The 22,093-nt window shown below is 54.7% G+C and overlaps 1 protein-coding gene across 3 annotated transcripts in view; it reads left to right on the top strand.

Annotated features, from left to right (window-relative positions):
* Positions 1-21,558, top strand: part of GDPD5 (glycerophosphodiester phosphodiesterase domain containing 5) — an 88,000-nt gene extending 66,442 nt beyond the window's left edge. For 2 of the 3 annotated variants that reach the window (XM_040258826.1, XM_040258827.1), the window contains 12 exons: positions 4,076-4,174; positions 4,455-4,548; positions 4,924-5,069; positions 9,523-9,605; positions 10,938-11,088; positions 11,633-11,851; positions 12,533-12,690; positions 12,924-13,071; positions 14,265-14,347; positions 14,869-14,883; positions 17,118-17,230; positions 19,939-21,558. In XM_040258826.1, coding sequence (XP_040114760.1) covers positions 4,076-4,174; positions 4,455-4,548; positions 4,924-5,069; positions 9,523-9,605; positions 10,938-11,088; positions 11,633-11,851; positions 12,533-12,690; positions 12,924-13,071; positions 14,265-14,347; positions 14,869-14,883; positions 17,118-17,230; positions 19,939-20,087 — 1,458 coding nt within the window. In that variant the 3' untranslated portion in view covers positions 20,088-21,558. The remainder of the gene's footprint in view (positions 1-4,075; positions 4,175-4,454; positions 4,549-4,923; positions 5,070-9,522; positions 9,606-10,937; positions 11,089-11,632; positions 11,852-12,532; positions 12,691-12,923; positions 13,072-14,264; positions 14,348-14,868; positions 14,884-17,117; positions 17,231-19,938) is intronic. The other variant, XM_040258828.1, reaches the window with a different exon arrangement.
* The last annotated feature ends 535 nt before the right edge of the window (positions 21,559-22,093 follow it).

The raw sequence follows: 22,093 nt of genomic DNA, 5'->3' as shown, positions 1-22,093 counted from the left end.
GAAAGAACGACAACTGTGGGCACCCCAGGTGGGGCTGGTGCACACCGCGGCCCCCTCCTCTGGGGCCTGCCTGGCTCTCAACAGGCCAGGGCACACCTGCTTGATCCCAGCAGAGAGACATCTGGAGGCTCAAGCCAGCCAGGGCAGCAGTGCCGCGCAGGGAGTCTTCTCCTGGGGTCAGGGGGCTTAGATCCCTTCATCTGCACCCGTGCCAGCTCCTAGGGTGCCAGCCCTGCCTTCCTCTCCCCTCTGATCCCTCCTAAGAGATCTCAGCATGAGGAACGTCCTTCCAGCTGATGCTTAGCTGGATCCACTGCACCAGGAGGGAAGGAGCTCCCTGGGGCTCAGTAGTCAAGTAGGGCCTGGATTCTACCTCTCTGTTTGCAAGGCTCTATAGTTTTATTCTAAGATTTTAAGGAATTGTTATTTGCGGGGTGGGGGTTGTTTTAACTAACTTTTGCCCATTAGTACATTGACACGGTTCAACATTACAAAAGAAGTACAAAATGTAAATCTCCCCATTGTCTTTCCAGAGATATTTTAAGCACATGCAGATGTGTGTATGTACACACACAGACACACACATTCCTTTTTCTTTAAACACAAGTGGTAGCCTATTATACCCTCATTTTGCATCTTAACATTTTTTTGGTAGTTTTTTTTTTTTTTTTTTTTTTGCAGTATAGTTTATGTATGGGCTTCCCTGGTGATTCAGCAGTGAAAGAATCCACCTGCAACGCAGGAGATGTGGGTTCAATCCCTGGGTCAGGAAGATCCCCTGGAGGTGGAAATGGCAACCCCCTCCAGTATTCTTGCCTGAGAAATCTCATGGACAGAGGAGGCTGGCGGGCTACAGTCCAAGGGGTCACAAAGAGTCCGACATGACTGAGCCCGCACAAGCAAGAATACATGATTGTGCCTATAAAGCCACCCTTGCCCATAAAGCGTTCAGGCATTTCCGGGCTTTGCCATTCCCAGTGGGTGACAATGGTACCTCGGTGTAGTTTTTTTTAGTTGATTTGCAATGCTGTGTTAGTTTCAGATGTACAGCCATGCGATTCAGTTCAACATGTGTCTACTCCTTGCAGATTGTTCCCCACTTAGGTCATTACAGAATACCGGGTATAGTTCCCTGGATAAGAACCGACCTATACAGTAGGGTCTTACTAGTTACCTATTTTATATATAGTAGTGTGTGTGTGTATATATATATATATATATCTCAATCCCAATCTCCCAACTTATTCCTCGCACCCCTTTCCCCCTTGGTAACCATAAGTTTGTCTTCTATATCTGTGACTCTATTTTGTAAATAAGTTCATTTGTGCCATTTTGGTTTTTTAGATCCCACATATAAGTGACATCATGTGAAATTTGTCTCTGACTTACTCCACTCAGTTTGACAATCTCTAGGTCCACCTGTGTTTCTGCAAATGGCATTATTTCATTCTTTTTTGAGGCTGCCATTGTTGTTTAGGTGTTAAGTTGTGTCCGACTCTTTGCAACTCCATGGACTATAGACCTCTAGGCGCCTCTGTCCATGAGGTTTCCCGGGCAAGAATAATGGAGTAGGTTGCCATCTTCTTCTCCAGGGGAGCTTCCCCACCCAGGGATCAAACTCCTGACTCCTGCTTCTCCTACGTTAACAGGCAGATTCCTTACCACTGAGCCACCAGGGAAACCCATGCCCACTTTTAAAAAATTATGTTACTAACATTTGTCTGCAAAGAGTGGGACACGTCTGAGCAGCTAACACAACATTTAGTAAGCACTGGTTATTCTGCTGCCAGCCATGGTGCTAAGCATTTCACTTGCATGTTCTCATGTATCTTTTCAAACCCCTTTCAGGCAGGTGCTCACTCTCCCCATGTCTGCAGCTCAGGAAACACGCTCTGAGAGGGTAACCACACCATTAGGCACAGTCACCAAGGAATGTGACATGAGTGGGTCCCTGAATCCTGGGCCAACCATCTGTGACTTAAGCCACACAGAACCCAGATTCTAATCACCTTCCCAAGAGGCCAGCGTGTTGGCAAGGCTGGTTTCCAACTCCTCCCAGGTCCCAGCACCCAGGCAGGGCTCAGTGAATGAATGGACGTACCTCCTGTATCCTCCATCCCGCCAACTGTTATCACGAACCGCAGTGCCTCCAGCACGACAAACCAAAGACCACTTTCTCCGAGGCTTCCCCTGGGCTTTCCCCACTTTCTGGGTGGGATGTATCCTCTGCAGTCAGACTTGAGGAACAGCAGTCTAGTTGTTAGGAATCAGTGCTGTTTCCATGGCTGCAGGACACAGTGTGTGTGGTAAAATCCCACAGGCGCTGACCACTGCAGTAATGCTGCATAATGGTTGCCACTATGACAACTGCCGAGTTCAGAGAGGATAAAAATGTTCATTGCATTAGGATCCTGGGAAATCAGTTTTATCACAAGTATTTCCACTAGCAGTTATAAAACACACTCACGGAGTGAGCCTCCAGAGATGCTCGCTGTGCCTGGAGCTGGGGGCAGGGAGCCTGCGTGTTGGGGTGGGGGGTCGAGAGGATGCTCCCCGGGCCTCCCTCTGCTTCACTGTGAGGGCGGATCCCCAGAAAGAGCCTGACCTCCAAGACAGGCAAAATGGGGGTTGCTTCTGACTCTGCCCCGTCTAAGCTACATGACCAAGCAAACCCTTATGCTCTCTGAGCCCCATTTTCCTATGTGTAAAATGAAGACGATAACATCCTGACTGGGCTTTCACAAGGATAAACACGAGGGAAAAGCGAAGGGGCCTACCACAGACCCAGGGCACACTTGGGCCCTCCACGGACCTTCATGTCTCTTATTCCCATGTCTTCTGGGCCGGCCTGTCACAGCCCATAAGGGTTCCTACCCATTTCAGCCTTATTACTGCTTCTTCTTAGAACATTTGTTTCCAGGCTGATGGGCCAGAACGACAAACCTCCAAAGGAAACCTTAATCCCAGACAAGAATGAATCTTCCCTGCTTGGCAGGGAACGAAGATGGATCAGCTGCTGTTTTTGCTCTCACGAGCCAGAAACTCAATTTAGAGCCTGTTTGGTTGTTGGAGGGCTCTGGGAATGCTGCTGCCACTGCCAGAAAAGGCCCTGTAGAGAGAGAAAGAGGGCGAGAGCCCTGTTGGCACAGAGAACCACTGGGAGCAGGCAGTAGGGAGTCAGAGGTGGTGGTCCTGGCTGGCCCTTTGTGGAGCTGGGGGCTGTGGAAGGCTTCAGGGTAAAGGCATGACCTGAAAGACCAGCCTGGTGGTGCAGAGATATAGATCCAGGGCCCAAGGCAGGGACCCTGGGGGCTAAATAACCAGAAGCTAGGCATCGCTTAGTGTGGGGAAGCATCTTGTGTTACGGGGCACATGTCAGATCGCATCTGTCCCCACAGCTTTCTGTCCCACAAAGGTTCCGTCAGAGCTCCACTCCTTACTTTCTCTGGGAGGGCAGCTCCTATAACTCGTCAGAGGCTGGAAGCTGGGAGGCTGGGACTGAGAGTGCGCCTTGGTGGTAGGGCGCATGGGGCTGCCCCCTGCCTCCCCTCTGCTTGCTCCTGCCTGAAGGCCAAGGGGAGGTTGGACTGGCTGTCAGGCTCCTGCACAGGACCCGGCTCCTCAGCCTCCTGCCCTGTGACCTGGGCAAGTCACCCTTCGCCCCAGCTCCGGGGGAGCCTTGATATCTTCACCCATCACGCAGGAGGAAAGGTGGCTGGGAGGGCAGGCAAGGCCTGGAATGGGACCTGCTGGGCATGGGGAGGCCGCCGTTTGCTGAGTGTCTTCCCTCCCCACACCCTGAGCCCTGGGGCCATGTCCCAGCCCAGCCCACCTGTCTTCTCTCCACCCTCCTGTCCCTTCTTCGCCGGGCCCACCCTCCTGCCTCCTCCTGCCTCCGTCTCTCGCTGCCCTGCCAGGCCGGCCTCTCCTGCACATCCCACTCTCCCCGTCCATCCGTGTCTCGGCCCCTCCCTCTGTCTCTGCACCTCCGCTCTCCCTCCCCCACACACGGGGGACCCTTGGGCTGTCCAGGCTCTGGCGCCCCCCTGACCGTCTGGTGCCTCATCCCCTATAGATCGGGCTGATGGCCATCCTGGTAGCCGCCGTGGTGGCCATGTCGGCTGTGGCCCAGCTGTGGGAGGACGAGTGGGAGGTGCTCCTCATTTCCCTGCAGGTGAGTGGGGGTGGGGGCCCACGGGCTGGTTCCCCAGGACCCTCAGTACAAGACAGCGCCTTTAGGTCATTCCTCCAGACTGAAGTCCAGAAGGCGGGGTAAGGGTCCACATCACGGAGCAACTCAGAGACAGGGAGGATTCTAGCACCCAGGGTCCCAGTGTCCTCCGCTGAAAAATAGAGACAGCTGCCTGCCCCACGGATAGAGATAGGCCGGGAGGATGCTGGGTCTGGGCATGGCTGGGAGCTGACAGTCTCCCTTGTCCCTTCCTGTACCCAAGGGCACAGCACCGTTCCTGCACGTGGGGGCCCTGGTGGCTGTCACAGCGCTCTCCTGGATCGTGGCAGGACAGTTTGCCCGTGCAGAGCGATCCTGTAAGTATGACTGGGCAGGACTTGTCCCCACCCATGTGCTCCAAACATCAAGGCCAGCTTGCCCTGCCCCCACCTGGACTATACCTGGGCAACCCAGGGATGCAGTGGGGCCCTTGCTCTTAACATGGCGAGTCCTAGTTCAGAGTGGCCTGCAGGTTGCACAGAGGTGACAGCCTCAGCCTTGCATGTTCCCTCCTCTGTGTCTCTACATCTGTGTGTGAGTTAGAGGCCGGGTTCACTTTTGCAGCAAGAATGAGGAGTCCTCTTGGTGCAGGGTCCCCCTCAAAGTGTCAGGGTCCAGATCGGTGGAGGGAGGAGGGCTCTGGCATGCCCTGCCCTGCTGCCTGGGGCTCACGGTTGTGCCTCTGTCTGCAGCCTCCCAGATAGCCATTCTCGGAACCTTCTTCACCGTGGTGTTCGCCCTCTACCTGGCCCCTCTCACCATCTCCTCTCCCTGCATCATGGAGAAAAAGGACCTGGGCCCCAAACCTGCCCTCATCGGCCACCGCGGGGCCCCCATGGTGAGTGCCACTTGTGGGCCCTAAAGACTGGGTGAGGGGTGGGCAGAGCTGCCATTCCAGAGGGAGACAGGCAAAGACCTATCTCCTTGCAGGGAGGAGCTGGCAGGGAAATGGGTATAATAATAATAGCAACGATTTTTAGCCCTTCTTGGTGATGATGTGTGTGTGTGGGGGGGTGGGGAGTGGCATATGGAAAGAATTGGTGTAAAGACTAGAGAGTTTCAGTTCAGTTCAGTTCAGGCGCTCAGTCGTGTCCGACTCTTTGCGACCCCATGAATCGCAGCACTCCAGGCCTCCCTGTCCATCACCATCTCCCGGAGTTCACTCAGACTCACGACCATCGAGTCAGTGATGCCATCCAGCCATCTCATCCTGGGTCGTCCCCTTCTCCTCCTGTCCCCAATCTCTCCCAGCATCAGAGTCTTTTCCAATGAGTCAGCTCTTCACATGAGGTGTCCAAAGTACTGGAGCTTCAGCTTTAGCATCATTCCTTCCAAAGAAATCCCAGGGTTGATCTCCTTCAGAATGGACTGGTTGGATCTCCTTGCAGTGCAAGGGACCCTCAAGAGTCTTCTCCAACACCACAGTTCAAATGCATCAATTCTTCGGCGTTCAGCCTTCTTCACAGTCCAACTCTCACATCCATACGTGGGGTCAAGTCCTGAAGAGCCTGAAGGCATCTTGCTTAAAAGATTTCACTTTTATCCTGAGGGCCCTAGAAAGACATTGTGAGGCTGTGGGTTAGGAAGACCCAAGAGAGAGAGATGCTGGTTGTGGGGAGGGGAGCAGGCTCCCAGGGCCGGGATGAAGCAATAGGAAAACCCTCCTGTGGGCAGCAGAGCTGGGCGCAGCCCCAAGCCCACTGCTAAAGGAAAACATTTGCACCAGGGTAAAACAGGGGAGGAAGGCATCAAATACAGCACCTGCTCCTTCTCTGCCACTCCTGTGACCCCACAGTAGGCCCTCCCTTCAAAAGAGTGAGTATGGTCCAGAGCCAGGCTTCCAGGCACCTTGGCAGCTGTGGGAGTCAGGACCAATTCCATCTTCACTGTACCTGTTTTCCCCATCTGGTACCCCAGGATGATGGGAGTGCCTGCACCATAGGGCCACGAAGAGCAGGAGTCTGTTAGCACGTGTGATGTGCCTAGATATGAGTCTGGCTTACAGAAAGTAAGAGTTACACTTTCCTGTTTGCTTGGGCAAGCCCTCCTGCTTCCTTAGGTTGGGTTTCCCGACCTACGGAAGCCTTGAAATGCGGTTCTCAACAGAGGCAGTACCTCTCCTCACCACCAGAGGGCGTTTGAGGGCTCTTGAGAGCTTTTTCTTGGTTGTGAGGGTCTTTGGGAGGTCCACCGTGTCACCGAATTTCAGGGTAGTTAAGGGAGCCTCACAAAGGAAGCATTTAAAGGAGGTGTCGAGTCTGACAGGGCTGCAAATCATCCTGAAGGTCCTACACCCCCTGCATATGGGGGTATTATTGTGCCCATTTCCTAGATAAGGCTGAGACCTGTGCCCCTGAGTTGGAGTCTGGTGTCCTCCCATCACACCCTGTGCTGTTTGCTCCCAGCACCTGGAGGCAGCCAGCTGGGAAGGCCATCGCTTCCTATCAGAGGGATCTGGATTTGGGGGTCTAGTTTTGCCACATGCTGCCCATGTGTCTCAGGGGGTTGCTGATCTCCTCCAAGCCTCCCGGCTGCTGGCTTTTGTGAGGATAAATTAGAAGCACAGCCTTCCAGGAAGCAGGGCCCCAGCTTATAGCTGCTCTTCTTTCCATGGCCCCTATTACTCATCCCACCTGTTCTGGAGGCCATAGGACAAAAAGGCGTGCTGAGGCAGGAAGGAGGGGGCAAAGGGAAGGAGCGAGATGGCCTTGTGCGGGTTGTTTTTTTTAGCAGAAGTGGAATGAATAATATAGTGAATCCAATAGCACCTTTACTTAGCAATATTTTGCAATATTTTGCCATTCTTGTTTCATCCATTTCCCTGATTTTTCTTTCCCCTCTCCCTTCCCCCCACTTTAATATTTGAAAGCAAATCCAAAACACTGTATCATTTTACCCATACTTACTTCAGGGTGTATCTCTAATGCATAAAGACTTTAAAAATGGAACCACGACCACAATGCCACTATTACACCTAACCAAATTCGTGATTATTCCTTAATAATACTGAATCAGTGCTCAGCTTTCCTTTACTGTCTCTAAAATGTCTTTCTGTAGTTGAAAGTCAAGTGAAAGTTGCTCAGTCGTGTCCAACTCTTTGTGACCCCATGGACTGTACAGTCCATGGAATTCTCCAGGTCAGAATACTGGAGTGGGTAACCTTTCCCTTCTCCAGGGGATCTTCCTAACCCAGGAATCGAACCAGGATTTTCTACATTGCAGGTGGATTCTTTACCAGCTGAGCTAAGTATCTTTTGTGCTAAGTTGCTTCAGTCGTGTGACTCTATGAACTATAGTCCATCAGGCTTCTCTGTCCATGGGATTCTCCAGGCAAGAATACTGGAGTGGGTTGCCGTGTCCTTCTCCATAAGTATCTTTTAGTCTATAATAATCTTCTTCCCTTTTCCCCCATATGTTTATTTGTTGAAGAAACTTGAGTCATTTGTCCTGTAGAATTTCCCCATTGTGCATCTGGCTGATTGCATCCTAGTGACGCTCCTTAAGAGGCTGGTATAGGTGTCTTGACACAACTCTTTCTTGTGTCACTGTGAATGCCTGAGTATCAGTGTCTACACCTGTATACATCGGCCTGGGGGGGGGGCGTTCACACATCTATGTGTGGTAAGCCCAAGTGCTCCTCCCTGTCTTGGAGATGGCATCTGGGTGTCATTCCTGTTGGGGGCACCTGTGTGTGTGTGTGCATACTGTAATATTTGGTCAGACTGACTCCAGAGTTGAGCCTCTGAAGCACAGTGGTCCACCATGAGTCTGTGCCGACCACCCCACACTCGCACATTTCTGACAATACACCCCATCTGCATTTCGGCCTGAGGCAGTGGGAACCCTCTTTCTCCAGGAAGCCAGCACCTAAGCTAGAGAGACCTGAGTTTAAAAAGCCTCCAGAAAAGAGACTTGGCCCCACCCAAACACTTCCTCTAGAGTCTCCATAGCCACTGCTATGCTCTTTGTGTCTACCCACAGTCTACCTCCTGCCAGTACCCCTCCGGTGGTCATTTGTGGGAGGCCTGACGCCAGGGCATTTGGAAGTGATTGAGTAGGAACTCCACCAAGTCCACATCTCCCCTTAGGGGCCTCTGTGGAGTCCTACACAGCCCCCTTAACTGGGAAACAGGTAGCACCTCCCCCAAGGCTCCTCTGCCATGCAGAAAGGGGAAGAAAGAAGCACACCTTTCAGAGACTACTGACATCTGTTACCTCATCTATGAGCTTGATAACATTAACCCACTTGACAGCTAAAGAAACTGAGGTCCAGAAGGGGAAGTGATGGCCCAGGTCGGTGACTGGGAAGAATTGTTCCACCTCAGCTCCAAAGCCTTTGCCACGCCAGGCTGCTTTCCAGAAGAGGGAGTGTGTTATGTGCTGGGAAATGGGAAAAATATGGCCACAGGGAGAAAAGATGGGAATGAGCATGTCTTGGTGAGGAAGGGATGAGCCATGGGAGCACTTTCCATCCATCTTCACTGCCGGAAGTCTTCCCAGTCTTCCATCCTAGCACAACCCTTGGTATGGTGCTGACCCCTAGTGGCAGAAAAGGGTATGACAAGAATATCAAACTAAACTAGGGAAGGAGACTCAGACCTCCAACTCCCCCAACTGGAAGGACCCTCAGAGAACACTGTACTTATACCCTCAAGGAGCAAATGGGGAAACCAAGGCCTATAGGATAAAGAGATGCACCGAAGGCTACAAAGCTAGTTAAGGACAGTCAGGACTAAGACTAGGATTTTCTGATGTATATGCTGTAGGGTAACAGCTGTCATTTAGTAAGCATTTACTGGATATCAGGCAACATGCTTGGGGCTTTTAATAACAGTCTAAGAGATGGTGTTTTCATGTCTTTATAGATGAGGAAACCAGTCACCCTACTGAAACTGTGCCATGCTATCTACCCTCTCCTCTCCCTTGGGGATCTCTATCGGACTCCAAGTATAAACAGGAGGAAACTTGGCATTCAGCTCAGCCCAAGACTATATAGAGGCAGAAGACTGTAAAAATATCCTCTGACCTCCACATTTATATTCATCAACATTAACCACCCCTGTTTCCCTACCCCCCCCCAAAAAAATCTGTGAGACAGGCATGGTTTAACAGATAAGGAAACTGAGCTTCAGAGAAGCTGTGTGGATGCCCAGGGCCCCACAGCTACTGCTTGAAGGAGGGGGGTTAGAACCAGGCCTACCCAGCCTCCCGGCATGGAAGACTTTTGTTGGCTGGGGAGGGGCACACCAGCTAAAGCCTGGCTTTCCCCTCACCACCACCTTCCCCCTCAGCTGGCCCCAGAGCACACGCTGATGTCCTTCAGGAAGGCCCTAGAGCAGAAGCTGTATGGACTCCAGGCTGATGTCACCATCAGGTAGGTGTGTGGATTGGGAGGACAGCACCTCTTCCCCTCCTCAATGCATCCACATCCAGGTCTCTGGAGAAACCTCTGGTCCCAGAGTCTTGGGGATGGGAGAGTGGAGGCTTGTGTTACCCACTGCAGGGCAGGCACCATGTTCGTGCAAGTAAACACGCGCTGTGTGTGTGTGTGCTAAGCTGCTTCAGTCGTGTCTGACTCTCTGTGACCCTATGGACTGTAGCCCGCCAGGCTCCTCTGTCTATGGGGATTCTCCAGGCAAGAATGCTGGAGTGGGTTGCCATGCCCTCCTCCAGGGGAGCTTCCCAGCCCATGTTTCTTATGTCTTCTGCATTGACAGACAGGTGCTTTACCACTGGCACCACCTGGGAATCCCCTTGTGCCATACTCCAGGATATAAAATATGTAGAGAACAAAACAGACTATCTTGGTTCAAGCAGAGTGGAGGTAGGGACCTGGAGTCCTGCCACTGATCCACTTAATGGAAATATTAGATCTGTATGGCTCAGCAAGATGGAGCACAAACACTCTGATGAGTGAAATCAGCAAGTTCCTGAGTGATCCATTCACTGTGATGTCAGTTATATTTTTAAAGACCAGATAAAACTGATTGATACATTTTCTACATGTAGATAAATAAGTATGTATTAATATTTATATAAAGGGCAAGAAGAATCCATACCAATCTGATGACATCATCTCTGAGAAGAGGAGGGGGCAGGGTATTGAATTAGGGTACCACAGTATGAAGACACCACTCCCATTGTAGACATTTTGGAATTGTGTGTTTAGCAACTCTTCCTAGCAGATGGTAGAAAAATGTCTTGAGGATGGGGAGCACGGAGGCCTTTTACTGTTCCATACTGAGGCACCTTATGGGGCCTATGGCCAGCAGTGGGGGAGACCAGGATGATAGTGGGATGGAATTTGTCAAAGGAACCTGCATTTTCCCTCTTCTCATATGGCATCACATGGACTGGGTTCTAAGCCAGGTCCCACCACTCACTGGCTAGTAGGCCTTGAGTTAAGATACTTCTGTCTCCAGCCTCAGTCTCCCCATTATCAAATGAGATAGCACCTGCCTTCCAAGGTTGCTAATAGGCCCAGCCCTCCCTCCTCAGCTGTCGCCACCCCTGTCTGACCCTCAGAGCCAGAGGGAGTTGCCTATCAGTCCACTGACTTCCCTGTGCAGTCAGGACACCTGAGGCCAAAGAGGGGCAGAGCCTTCCTGAGCCCCTTGGTAGGCTGGTGTAAGTGGGTGGGCAGGAAAGAGAGGAGCAGGTGAGGGACCCGGGTGGGCAGTGACTCCGTGGCCCCACCCTCCCGCAGCCTGGATGGGGTGCCCTTCCTCATGCACGATGCCACCCTGCGGCGCACCACCAACGTGGAGGAGGAGTTCCCGGAGCTCGCCCGCAGGCCTGCCTCCATGCTCAACTGGACCATCCTGCAGAAGCTCAACGCCGGCCAGTGGTTCCTGAAGGTCTGGCAGCACCTGTCCCAGTCCTAGGCATGGAAAGCATGGGCGGGATTCCACAGAGAGGACCGGGGGCCGCCCGCAGCTCAGGCGACCCTCACAGGCCCAGCTTCCCTGACTCACAGCCAGGCTGGTTGGTGGCCTCCTTGGCTCATGCCGCTGCGGCCCAGATAGCATGGCTGTCACTGCTTGTTCCGGTTCTGCCTCCCCTACCAGGAAAAGTTGATGGTGGTAGTAATAGTTAAAACTGTTAGCACTGTAAAACTCTAGACAAAGTCGGTTCTCTGATCTGAAATGGTACTAAAGGAGAAACGGACTGCGGTCTGGGAAATGTTCCAAGAAAATAATTCTTTTGGTAAGTAGACTGGGATAGAGAGGTTAAGGTTGGGTTAATCTAGAGTTCCCATGGGGCCACAGCCTTCAGTTTGCCTCACTTGCACACGCCAGCAGACACTGGCAGCTCAGGGGTCTCCAAGTTCCATAGCCAGGAAGGCATGTGGAGGCCCCATAGGACTGGTGAGGCCACCATGTGTGTCCCTATCTCTGATAGACGGACCCGTTCTGGACAGCCAGCTCCCTGTCACCCTCCGACCACAGGGAGGCCCAAAACCAGTCCATCTGCAGACTAGTGGAGCTCTTGGAGCTGGCCAAGGGCAATGCCACGCTGCTGCTCAACCTGCGTGACCCGCCGCGGGAGCACCCCTACCGCAGTAGCTTCCTCAACATCACGCTGGAGGCCCTTCTGCACTCAGGCTTCCCCCAGCACCAGGTGAGGCCCTGAAGCGCACCCAGCCCCTCCCCTGGGGAGCCCCGCCCCTCGGGAGCCCCGCCCCTGGGAGCCCCGCCCCTCCGCCCGCTGGGAGCTCCGCAGAGCCCCGTTCTGGCTGCGGGGAGACCAGGCCTGCCTGGAGTTTAGTTCCAGCTATAAACTCCTCTTCATACCTCAAGTTTCTACGTTAGTAAAATGAGGGTAGCACACCCCACACCTTCCTGACAGGGTCACCGTGGGGACGAGAAGGAAACAAAGAGGTCCTTTAAAATATACATAGGGCAGGAGCAGGGCCAGGTTCTTGGGAACACAGTACACCCGTGAACTGCTGCCCACATCCTTGGGGTGTAATACTTGGGAATCAAAAGAATCTGATACCAACTATGGCAGCACAGTAGACACTGGTGTCCGTGTGCAGAGTAGTGGACGTTTGGGGGGTTATCGATCTTGTCCTGACTAGGGTCTGGAGGGAAAACTCCCTGAGGTGTCGCTGGAGCAGTTCCTAGCCTTGGCTGGGAGCACATCCTCTGGAGATGGTCCAGAGGACCACCTTATTACCTGTAGGCTTTCAGTGTGTGCCAGGTCGCGCCTCTTTTAACCCCTCCAGGTGCTCCAGGAGGGATAGACATGCTTCCCCATTTATAGAAGAGAAATCAGAGGCTGCCTCTTTCCTGCCTGCAGGTCCTGTGGCTGCCCAACAGGCAGAGGCCCTTCGTGCAAAAGGTGGCTCCCGGCTTCCAGCAGATGTCAGGCTCCAAGGAGGCGGCCGCCAGCCTGAGGAGAGGCCACATCCAGCGGCTGAACCTGCGCTACACTCAGGTGTCCCGCCGGGAGCTCAGGTGCCTACCCTACCCAGCCAGGCTCACCCAGAGGACTGGACACGCGGGCGCCGGGCTCAGAGAGGAGAGGTGGAGAGCATCGGGCAGACCTGGGCTTGTGTGTGAGCTTGGCCCTCTGGGAGCAGAGGTTCCTTCCACCGGTTGTGAGCATGGTATGGGGGTGTGAAGGACCAAGCTTTACAGGCTTCCCGCACAGGCGCAAGGGCTGACCGGCCTCTGTCGCTGCCCCACAGGGACTATGCGTCCTGGAACCTGAGTGTGAATCTGTACACGGTCAACGCCCCGTGGCTCTTCTCCCTGCTGTGGTGCGCAGGCGTCCCGTCCGTCACCTCCGACAACTCCCACACCTTGTCCCAGGTGCCTTCCCCACTCTGGATCATGGTGAGTTGGAGGATTACTGGGGGTCCGAGAGCTGCCTGTGACTCCTAGGAGCGGGGAGCAGGCTCCACACCTGGGGCTCTCTCTGGTGAGGTGTCAGGGGTAGAGGGAACACTTAGGGGGACATGAGGAAGATTCTTCTGACCTAAGGTCAGGAGATACTGGGAGGTGGGAGGAACCTGGGCCTGAGCCAAATGGGAAAAACACCAAGAGCCCTAGAGAAATGAACAACTACTTGAGTTTTCTGTTGGTTTTGAGGATTATTACATTTTGTTTTAAAGGAAGGAAAGTAATTGAGAAAAGAGGGCAACATGAGGGCAAGAATAGGAAATGCTGAAATCTACTCAGAGAGTATAGCCAATGAAACCAGATTTCAATTGGTCGAGCAGCTGAAGACTGGCCCGAGTGCTAGTCTCAGCTCTGCCAACCAGGGGTCTTGGGGAGCCCTTGACCTCCATCCATTGCTCCCACTGCCACTTCCCTGAAGTCATGAAAGGCAGATGGAGGGTCTCATTATGGCTAAGACATTGCCAGTGTCAGTGAGTCATCTAGGATTTGGGTGCTTATCTTTATCCACCCGCCCATTGTCCTTGAAAATCTCCAAAGGCTCAGCTCGGAATGAGATGAAATAATTGATATGGCAAGCAGCAGCTACGAGTACACTGATTTCCAGGCCATAGGAGCTGACCAACAGCAGAAAGTGCATCTGGCCCGTCCCTGCCCCTCTTCCACAGTTCCCCTGAGATCACAGGGGTGTGGGGCCTGGCTCTGCTGGCTTTGCGTTCCTAGGCACCTCCCTGGCCCCCTGGAGGGGAAGCTCCCACACTCCACAGCCTACAGTGACACGTACCCTCCCATCCGCATGATGCCACATCCACCCACACTCACCTGTGCACCCGCTCGTCACATCACAGCCTCTCACTCAGCTGTTTGCCTTTCATATTTTGACTCACGTGTTAAGCTCCCTTAAGCACATAAATCCTCTAGGGTTAGCACACACCACCACCTCTACTCTGACTACTGCGTGGCTCTCTTTTATCCTACACACCCACACACACACACCCCAAGCCCTTCCAAGTCCTCCTCTGCCCCTCTCTGAGGGTGACATGTGGTCCTCCTGCCCATGGGCCCTTGGTCTGGAGCCCTGGTCTGGACCACTCATGACTGGAAGCTGGCCATGGGCCGTCTGTCCACAGCCCCCGGACGAGTACTGTCTCATGTGGGTCACCGCCGACCTGATCTCCTTCACCCTCATCGTTGGCATCTTCGTACTCCAGAAGTGAGTAGGCCCCGACCGCCTTCTGTGGTCTTCCCTGCCCAAGACAGGCCAGTCCCCACCCCAGCCAGAGGGTCCCATCCTCCTGAGCCTTTGGCTGGGAGTCATCCTGACCAGACCGCCCTGTTCAGGGGAGAAGGAGGCCTCCCAGTGGCCCCCAGCCCGTCCCCCTCAGCCAGAGCCCAGTGGCTTCTGGAATGAGCACCCAGCAGGGAGCCCAGAGCCAGGCTGGATGGAGATTTGCTGTGTAAACTCCTTGGTGAGTTTCAGCTCCTGTCTGGGCTGGTCTCCCCACTCCCCCCATGTCACCCAGGGCCTGGGTTCCCACAGTTCCTGTGCCAGCTCCCCCAACCCTTCAGGATGACAGCTGGGGTGGTGGTCGCAGTGGGAGTGGGCTGGTCCCGGGGAGGAGGGGTTTTACTCTTGACTGACGTTCTCTCTCTGCCCCATACCGCTCTGATCCGGCGCATGTCCCTCCTCTCTCCCCTCTCCCCTCTCTCTGCTGCACTCTTGGCATCTCACAGCTATCACTTGATCAGGTAATTCTGGTGTGGTCCTCCTCCTCCTGTTCCTCTTTCTCCCTCTTCCTAACCATCCCCTTCTCCACTTCCGTCTGAAAGCCTGCCTCTCGAGGAGCCCTAGGCCCAGGTCCCCCTCCCAGGCCCTGGCCCTGCCTGAAGCCTCCTCCCTTTCCTCACTGCCCTCCTCTCCCCTGCAGCCCTCCCGCTCTCTCTCCATCTTCGTGTGTGTCCCCCTGCTCTCTCTTCCTCCCGCAGACATTTCCTTGCAGGTTGTTGACCTGGCATCTCTCAGCACCGAAGTGTCTCCCTCTGTAGAGGGGGTTCTGCCTGGGCAAAACCCCCCTGCACCTCCCGCCACAGCCTGGCACTTTGGGCGAGGCCTTCCCAACGCCCGGAGCACAGCCTACCAAGTTCTGTCTCTCCCTGCCCACCTGCTGCCCTCCTGTCTCCCAGTTTGCCTTTTCCACTGCTCACTCTGTTTACCTTTCTCTCTTATCTCTTTCACTTTCTGTCTCTTGACTGTGACCCTCCCCCTCTCCTCTATATGCACCATCTTCCCAGCTTTCCCCTGGGAGGAGACCCCAGTGGTTGAACTTCCTGTCCTAGATGTACCTCGCTGCAGAGACCTGGGCCTGACACTTCCCTCCTGGGTTTAATGTTGATTTTCAAGATGAGAAGTCCCCCTTGGGCAGGTGCCTCCTAGGTCAGGCACCTTCATTGACCAGCTTCTAGGAGGAGGAGCCCTGGGCTCCCTGACTGTGGGGCTGAGCCCAGAGAAGGGCCGTTTACCTGGGATTTCCACCATCCTCTCCATGGGCAGATGTCCACCCGGGCTGGCTGGTGCTGTGCTGGGCCTGTGGCAAAGAGTCGGGTCTTCTGCCTGGAGCCCCAGGGTGCTCCGTGGGGATGCTGGGCCACTCGAGATACCGTCAGGGCGACATGATTGTCTTCCTGGGGGTCAGGCGAGGCCTGATGGAGGAGAGGACCCTGGGGGAGTAGATCATTTCCCCGTGGGCCTCATTTTTCCCTTCATTCACTCAACACTCCTTATAGCACCCACCACACAGCAGGCATGGGAGTTGGTGCCAGGCACGCAGTGATAAATGAGACCCTGCTGCTGTTCTCGAGCACGTGTAGGGTGGCCAGCCCAGCCAGAGTGCAGGCTGCCTTCCCCTCTGCCTCCTGCTTTCCCCATGTCTGTCTGCTCTCTTCACCCACCTGTCTGCCTGTCCATCTGTCTGTCCATTTCGGCTGCGCTGATCCCATCTGGAAACAATTGATTTCTCGTGGAGTCTGGGCTCCGTCCACCCACTCCAGCAGGGTTTAGGGCCCCGGGGGAGTTGGGTTTTGTTTCCAAGCTGATCCCCCGCTTCCCTGAGTGTGGGTGGGGGTCCAGTGAGTCCTTCTCTCTTAGATTGCAGGAAAAATCTCTGTTCGGAGGCCAGGGATTTGGGGCTAATTCAGAGGAACTGTAACAACCAAAACTGCTCTGGGCTGGACCAAAGAAACTGAGTTATCCTGGCTCCACCTGGTCCCTGCATACCCCATGCAGCCCCACTGCAACCCATTCAATTAATTTTGCTCCCACCTTGCCCCAGCTGTTAGAGGGATAACACTCCAGCCTGCCCCTTCCTGTTAGGGGATATGCACCCCCACTCTTTCAGGGCTGTAAGAATGGAGCAGCAGCAGGCCCCACCCCAAGTCACTCCAGCACCCTTGCCTTGATCCCCCCGTGAAGACAAGATCCCCGCTGTCTCCCCTCTCCTCCTTCCTTTCCTTCACTTCCTCTCTGGGGTCCCTTACTGGCTTCACTCAGCCTGGTCCTGATGGTGGAGCTATAGGTGACATTAGCTAGGACTCCCCAGGATTGGTTTGTACCCCAGGGCAGGTCATCAGTCATTCCTGTTAAGCCTGCACCCCAAAATTTGTCCTATCCAAAGAGAGCCAGGTGTATAATTGGGGGCATCTGAGACATAACTAACCAACTACTAAGCATCCTCCTGGGCAAGGGGAACGGATGTAGGGTTCTGGAGGTAAGAGGGCTGGAGAGCCGTGGCTGAGAGTCAGTGGACTCTGATCAGGCCCCAGCTCTGCCCTTCTCTGGGCTTCAGATTCCCCACAGATTCTATACAGTCAGACAAGATTCCTGCTGGTCTCTCAGGCCAGTTCCAGAGAGTCTGTGGAAGTGGGCATGATCCCTGCTCCAAGGAAGGGTGGGGAAGGACCTGATGCCCACGGGGCCGTCTCTGCAGGTGGCGCCTGGGTGGCATCCGGAGCTACAACCCCGAGCAGATCATGCTGAGTGCCGCAGTGCGCCGGACCAGCCGGGACGTCAGCATCATGAAGGAGAAGCTCATCTTCTCAGGTGTGCAACTCCACAGACAGATTGAGACAGGCTCTGGGCTCTGTTCTCTGCACCCTGCAGGTTCACACGGGTGTGTGTACACACAGTTCACATGCAGCATGTACAGACAGGCACATGGTACAGACATACGTATACCCACCTGGCTTCATGTCACAGTGACATGGAAACACACACACACACACACACTCCCCTCCACCTGCAGCCGTCAGCTCCAGGTCCTGTGGCTCAGTGTCAGCCCCAGGGGTGGTGGGCTAGGGTGACATGCTGGGGTTGGGGGAGGAGTCTGCTTTGAAGGTCCATCCTGCCATATGCCTGGTTCATACAGGAACCCCACAAATGTTGATTCCCTCCCCGCTGCTTGCTGCCTGTTGACATTCCCAGACTGAAGGAGGAAGCAGCTGTACAAACAAATACATGGAGAATTAGATATAACAGATGGGGATGCAAGGAGGAGAGGGGTTCAGCACTCCCTGGGACAGTGAGGAAGGTTTCAGGCCCACTTTGTAAGGAGTGATGTTGTTGAAATGGAAAGGAATGATAGGAGGCGCCTGGGTGATGGGTTTGAGGTGAGGGCTGTGCAAGCAGAGGGAAGGAAGGGCACTCCAGGCAGGAGCAGCATGTGTTCAGAGGCAGCGAGGAAGGCCTACTTGCTGGGCACCAAGAACTACAGGTCACTCCACACAGCTTGAAGGGAGTGCCTCTGGCTGGTTCACCCCAAGGTGGCACTGGGGAGGCACTTGGGCCTGAGTGTGTGGTCAGGAGCTTGGGCTTTGTTCTGGAAGCAGAGGAGGGTCACAGATAGGTTTGCCTTTGTTACAGTAGGGCTTAAACGCACTTAAAACAGAGATGTATCGTCTCACAGTTGGGAATGCTGAGTCCACGATCAAGGTATCAACAGGGCTGTGAGGGAAAGATCTGGTCTTGGCCTCTCCCCTTGCCTCGTGGATGCATCTCTGTGTCTGAAGCTCTCTTCTTTGCAAGGACACCAGTCTGCTCTAACGACCTCACCTTAACTAATTACATCTGCTGTGACCTTATTACCAAAGAGGGTCACATGCAGAGTGTAGGAATATAGGAATTTGAGGGGAACACAATTCAACCTCTTTTTTGGGGGGGTGGGCACACCACACAGCTTATGCGATCTTAGTTCCCTGACCAGGAATTGAACCCATGCCCCCCTGCAGTGGAAGCGTGGAGACCTAACCACTGGACTGCCAGGGAAGTCCCCACAATTCAATCCCTAACAAGTGTGGAGGGTGGTAGGTTAGAACGGGAAGCTGAAAGCAAGGAAACCAATAATTCAGATGGGAATCGTGGGCATGGAAATGGGAGAAGAAAGATCTGAGAGGTATTTACAAGCCAGATGGCCCTGGATTCAAAGCCCAGCTTACGCCCCTAGCTGTGTGAACAAGAATGTGTTACCTAACCTACCGCAGCATCAGACATCTCATCTGTGAAATGGGCGAGGTTTCCCTCACAGAGTACTTGTGAGGGTTAGTGCCATGCCTGGCCCAGAGGGGTGCTTGGTAAATGCTGCTTGAATGAACCTGGACCCAGAGTGGGTGGTTGTGGTTTTAGGGGGGCTGGCTCCAACGACTGTGTGCACATCCACTCATTCAGTCACCCCTTTATTCTCTCTTCTTTCAAGGCGTGGCAGGCACTGCTCCAGGTGCTAAGGATATGCAGATTCTTGCCTCTGGGGTACTTGATTCCTCCTACCCTCACTCAAAACCCGCCTCCTGGGAGCCTTCCCTGAGCACCAGAGCTGGGTTGGAGGGCCTACCCTAGTGTTCCACAGCTCTCTGGCAACACTGAGGAGCTCCTGGAAGGAGGAGCCAGAACAGGGCATCTGGGATCCTCGGGATCCTGCGCTGTACCTGACTCAGAGAAGCCAGAAAGGGTGGGTAGAATGAATGGAAGGCAGGCCAGCACTTGGGCCTGTCAGATCCTGCACCCCACCCCTCACCTCTCCTGCAGTGCCAAAGGCCATTCACTTAGCACCTTCTGGGTGCTGGCCCTGAGGAATCAACCACAGGTCTTACCCTCTGCCCATTCCTGGTTGAGAAGTCCTCTCTAGGGACCGTCAGCCCCACCCAGGCACCTGGAGTCCCCTTGGGCAGGCTTCGCTGCCCTCAGCAGACCTTTTCTGAGGCTCTGCTGTGCGTCCAGCACTGCACCAGGCCCTGGGAACACTGATGCCCAGGCCTCGTCCACGTCCTTGAAGTGCTCCAGCTGAAGGGGGCCACAGATGGTGAGGGAGCAGGGGGGGCAGCAGGGGGCAGGGTGAGGAGGCCCCCTCCCAGCCTGGGGGCAGTAACAGAAATGAGAAGAATTTGGCCAGATTTTAAGTAAAGGAGGTGATGTTGGGAGGTCGTGCCCAGGAGACAGGCCAATATGTGCAAAGCCCCAGGGAGAGTAAACACATGGGTGCCACGCTCAGGAGGGTGCAGGTAGTTTTCTGTGGCTTGAGGGTAGAGTTCCAGGGGAGAGGAGAATGAGGCGCAACCAGAGTGTTTGCAGAGACTGAGAAGGGCCTTGAATGCCAGACTCACACACCAATACCACACCTGAAACCTGAGGTTGCATCAGCCTCCAAGTGCCTGCTCGGGAGTTGCTACAGGCCACGCCTCCCCACTGCATCTGCCAGCCCTCCTTATGTGCCCCCTCTCCTCCCTGCACTCACATCTTGCCTCTCTGTGGCCCAACAGAGATCAGCGATGGCATGGAGGTCTCCGATGAGCTCTCTGTATGTTCAGACAACAGTTATGACACGTATGCCAACAGTGCCACCGCCCCGGTGGCCCCTCGGGGGATCGGCAGCCGTGCCAAGACCCTCACAGACCGGAGTGGGCGTTAGCTGAAGACCCGTCTGTCCAGCTGTACCTCGTGTGGAGACAAGAGAAGCCCACAGGGCTGGCAGAAGCATGCTTGGGGCGCTAACTCCACAGCCTCCTCATTGGCTCCGGTCCCTTGTCAGCCATGGCCTCTCTTGGAGGGGCTCCCCTCTAGCCTCTCAGATGCCCCTGCAGGCCTGGGGCTCCGTTTTCTGGGAAGTCTGGGGCCTGGGGCCTGGTCCACTCCCTGAGGCCCTCCTTGGCATCCTTACCTGGCAGCTGTGGGGGGTCACTGGGCTGTGCCATGCCTGCTGCAGCAGCAGAGGACGTGGAGCCTGCGTGTGCCCACGTGTGTCTGTTCTCCTGTCCGTGCTGTGAGGAAACCGCCTTCTCGGTGACTCTCCTGCCTCAAGGGGCTGGGCTGGGCCTCTGCCCCAGCACCTCCACTCTTCCGTCAGTCTCAAAGCACAAGGAAGCTTGGCCCAGGAGGAATGCCTGCTCCAGTGGTGGGGACACTTGTCCTCCCCACCCAGCTTCCCGCTGATGCTGGCCATGTCCCCCAGGAGCCGCTGGAGATGGCAAGAGCAGGCTCAGGGCTGCTGGATCCACACCCAGGAGATCCACACTGACATGACCTCAGGTTCCCACGTCAGTGGCAAGAGCAGGGGCCACCTGGGAAAAGTGTTCAGGCATGGTTGATGGTGGGTGTATGACCAAGGAGGCCTGCAGTGGAGGGAGCCTGAGGGGCCTTGGGCAGGATGATTAAAGCTGCCATCTTGACACGTCTCATCTCTGAATTATCGGTGGGAGGGTGGGGTCAGAGCCTGCAGGGTCTGGGATTCAGGTCCCATGACTGAGGAAGAACCATTCTCGGAAGTGAATGGGAGAGAGGCAGAGTGGTGGGCCCCTTCCCCGCCTCACGTGGCACTAGGGCTTCCTTAAGAGTCCTGGGGTCGGGGGGGCCAGTGTCCCCATCCTGTGGTGGGGGAGACAGTCTTGGAGAGGTAAAGTGACCATCCCTGGCCACATAGCTTAGTACAGCAGAGCTAGAACCCCACCCTGGCTGTGGACCTTCTGTAACCAGCTGGGAACGGTAAGGCAGATGGGGCGGGCTCCTGGGCCCACTGTAGGACTGGGCAGTGGGACTAGCAGTCACATGAAGGGTTTCTGAGCTCCTGGCCTATGGAGGAACAGGCCCTTTGTCAGGATATGCCTCTCCCCGATGGCAGAGGTTTGGCTTTGACTGAAGAGGCCCACTCCCATTCCTGGCACAGGGGGGCACCTGGGTTGAAAGACAAAATATAGCCCCTGGGATCACAGATGTCCTTGTCTTTCAGTCCTTGGACCCCTGCTCTCTGCCCTCCCTGGGAAGATGTCTGTAACTCCCATATTTGTCCTAAGAGTCTGCATGGTCTTGGGTGTGTCCTTAGGGGGAACGGGGAGGCTGAACCCCAGTTCCAGCCTGCATTAAATAAACATGGTGCTTCGTGGGAACCAAGGGCTATGTCTCTTCTCCAAATGGGGGCCTGCTGAATAAAATTCTTGGGGTCTGGAGGCTTCATTCAGAAAAAGAAAAGAAAAATCTCTCCCAATGCTGGAAACCAGACTGGGCCCCCACACTAAGCTCTAGGACCGTCCCTCTGGAAACTGTCGGGGGACTCTCCCTCCTTTCCCCTTTTCAGACATCTGCCAAGTGCTCCCTTCCTGGGGCAGAGGTCAGCTCCAGCTTTCCCTGGGCATGAGGAAGTATGAGTGAAACCTGGACTGTCTGGGTCAGCAGCAGGGCACACTGCCCTACTCAAACGCCCCAGTAACCTCTCCAGTGTCTGGCAGGCCTGCCCAGGAAAGTGGAATCAGTCTTTCATGCCAGCCCCTCCCTGTCCAGTCAGTGCCCCTAGGTCCCCTGGCCAGCATGTTCCAGGCTCCTGGCCACACTTGGGCAACTTGAGTTAACCTACAGCCTTCAGGAGCAGGGAGAAGGGCCTGGGAGTGCTGAGTGGAACAGCCAGTCAGCATCCCACTCTCACCA

Source organism: Oryx dammah, unplaced genomic scaffold (assembly GCF_014754425.2).
Source record: "Oryx dammah isolate SB20612 unplaced genomic scaffold, SCBI_Odam_1.1 HiC_scaffold_17, whole genome shotgun sequence".
In the NCBI taxonomy this organism is placed as follows: Eukaryota; Metazoa; Chordata; class Mammalia; order Artiodactyla; family Bovidae; genus Oryx; species Oryx dammah.
This window is presented reverse-complemented; position numbering and strand designations above follow the sequence as displayed.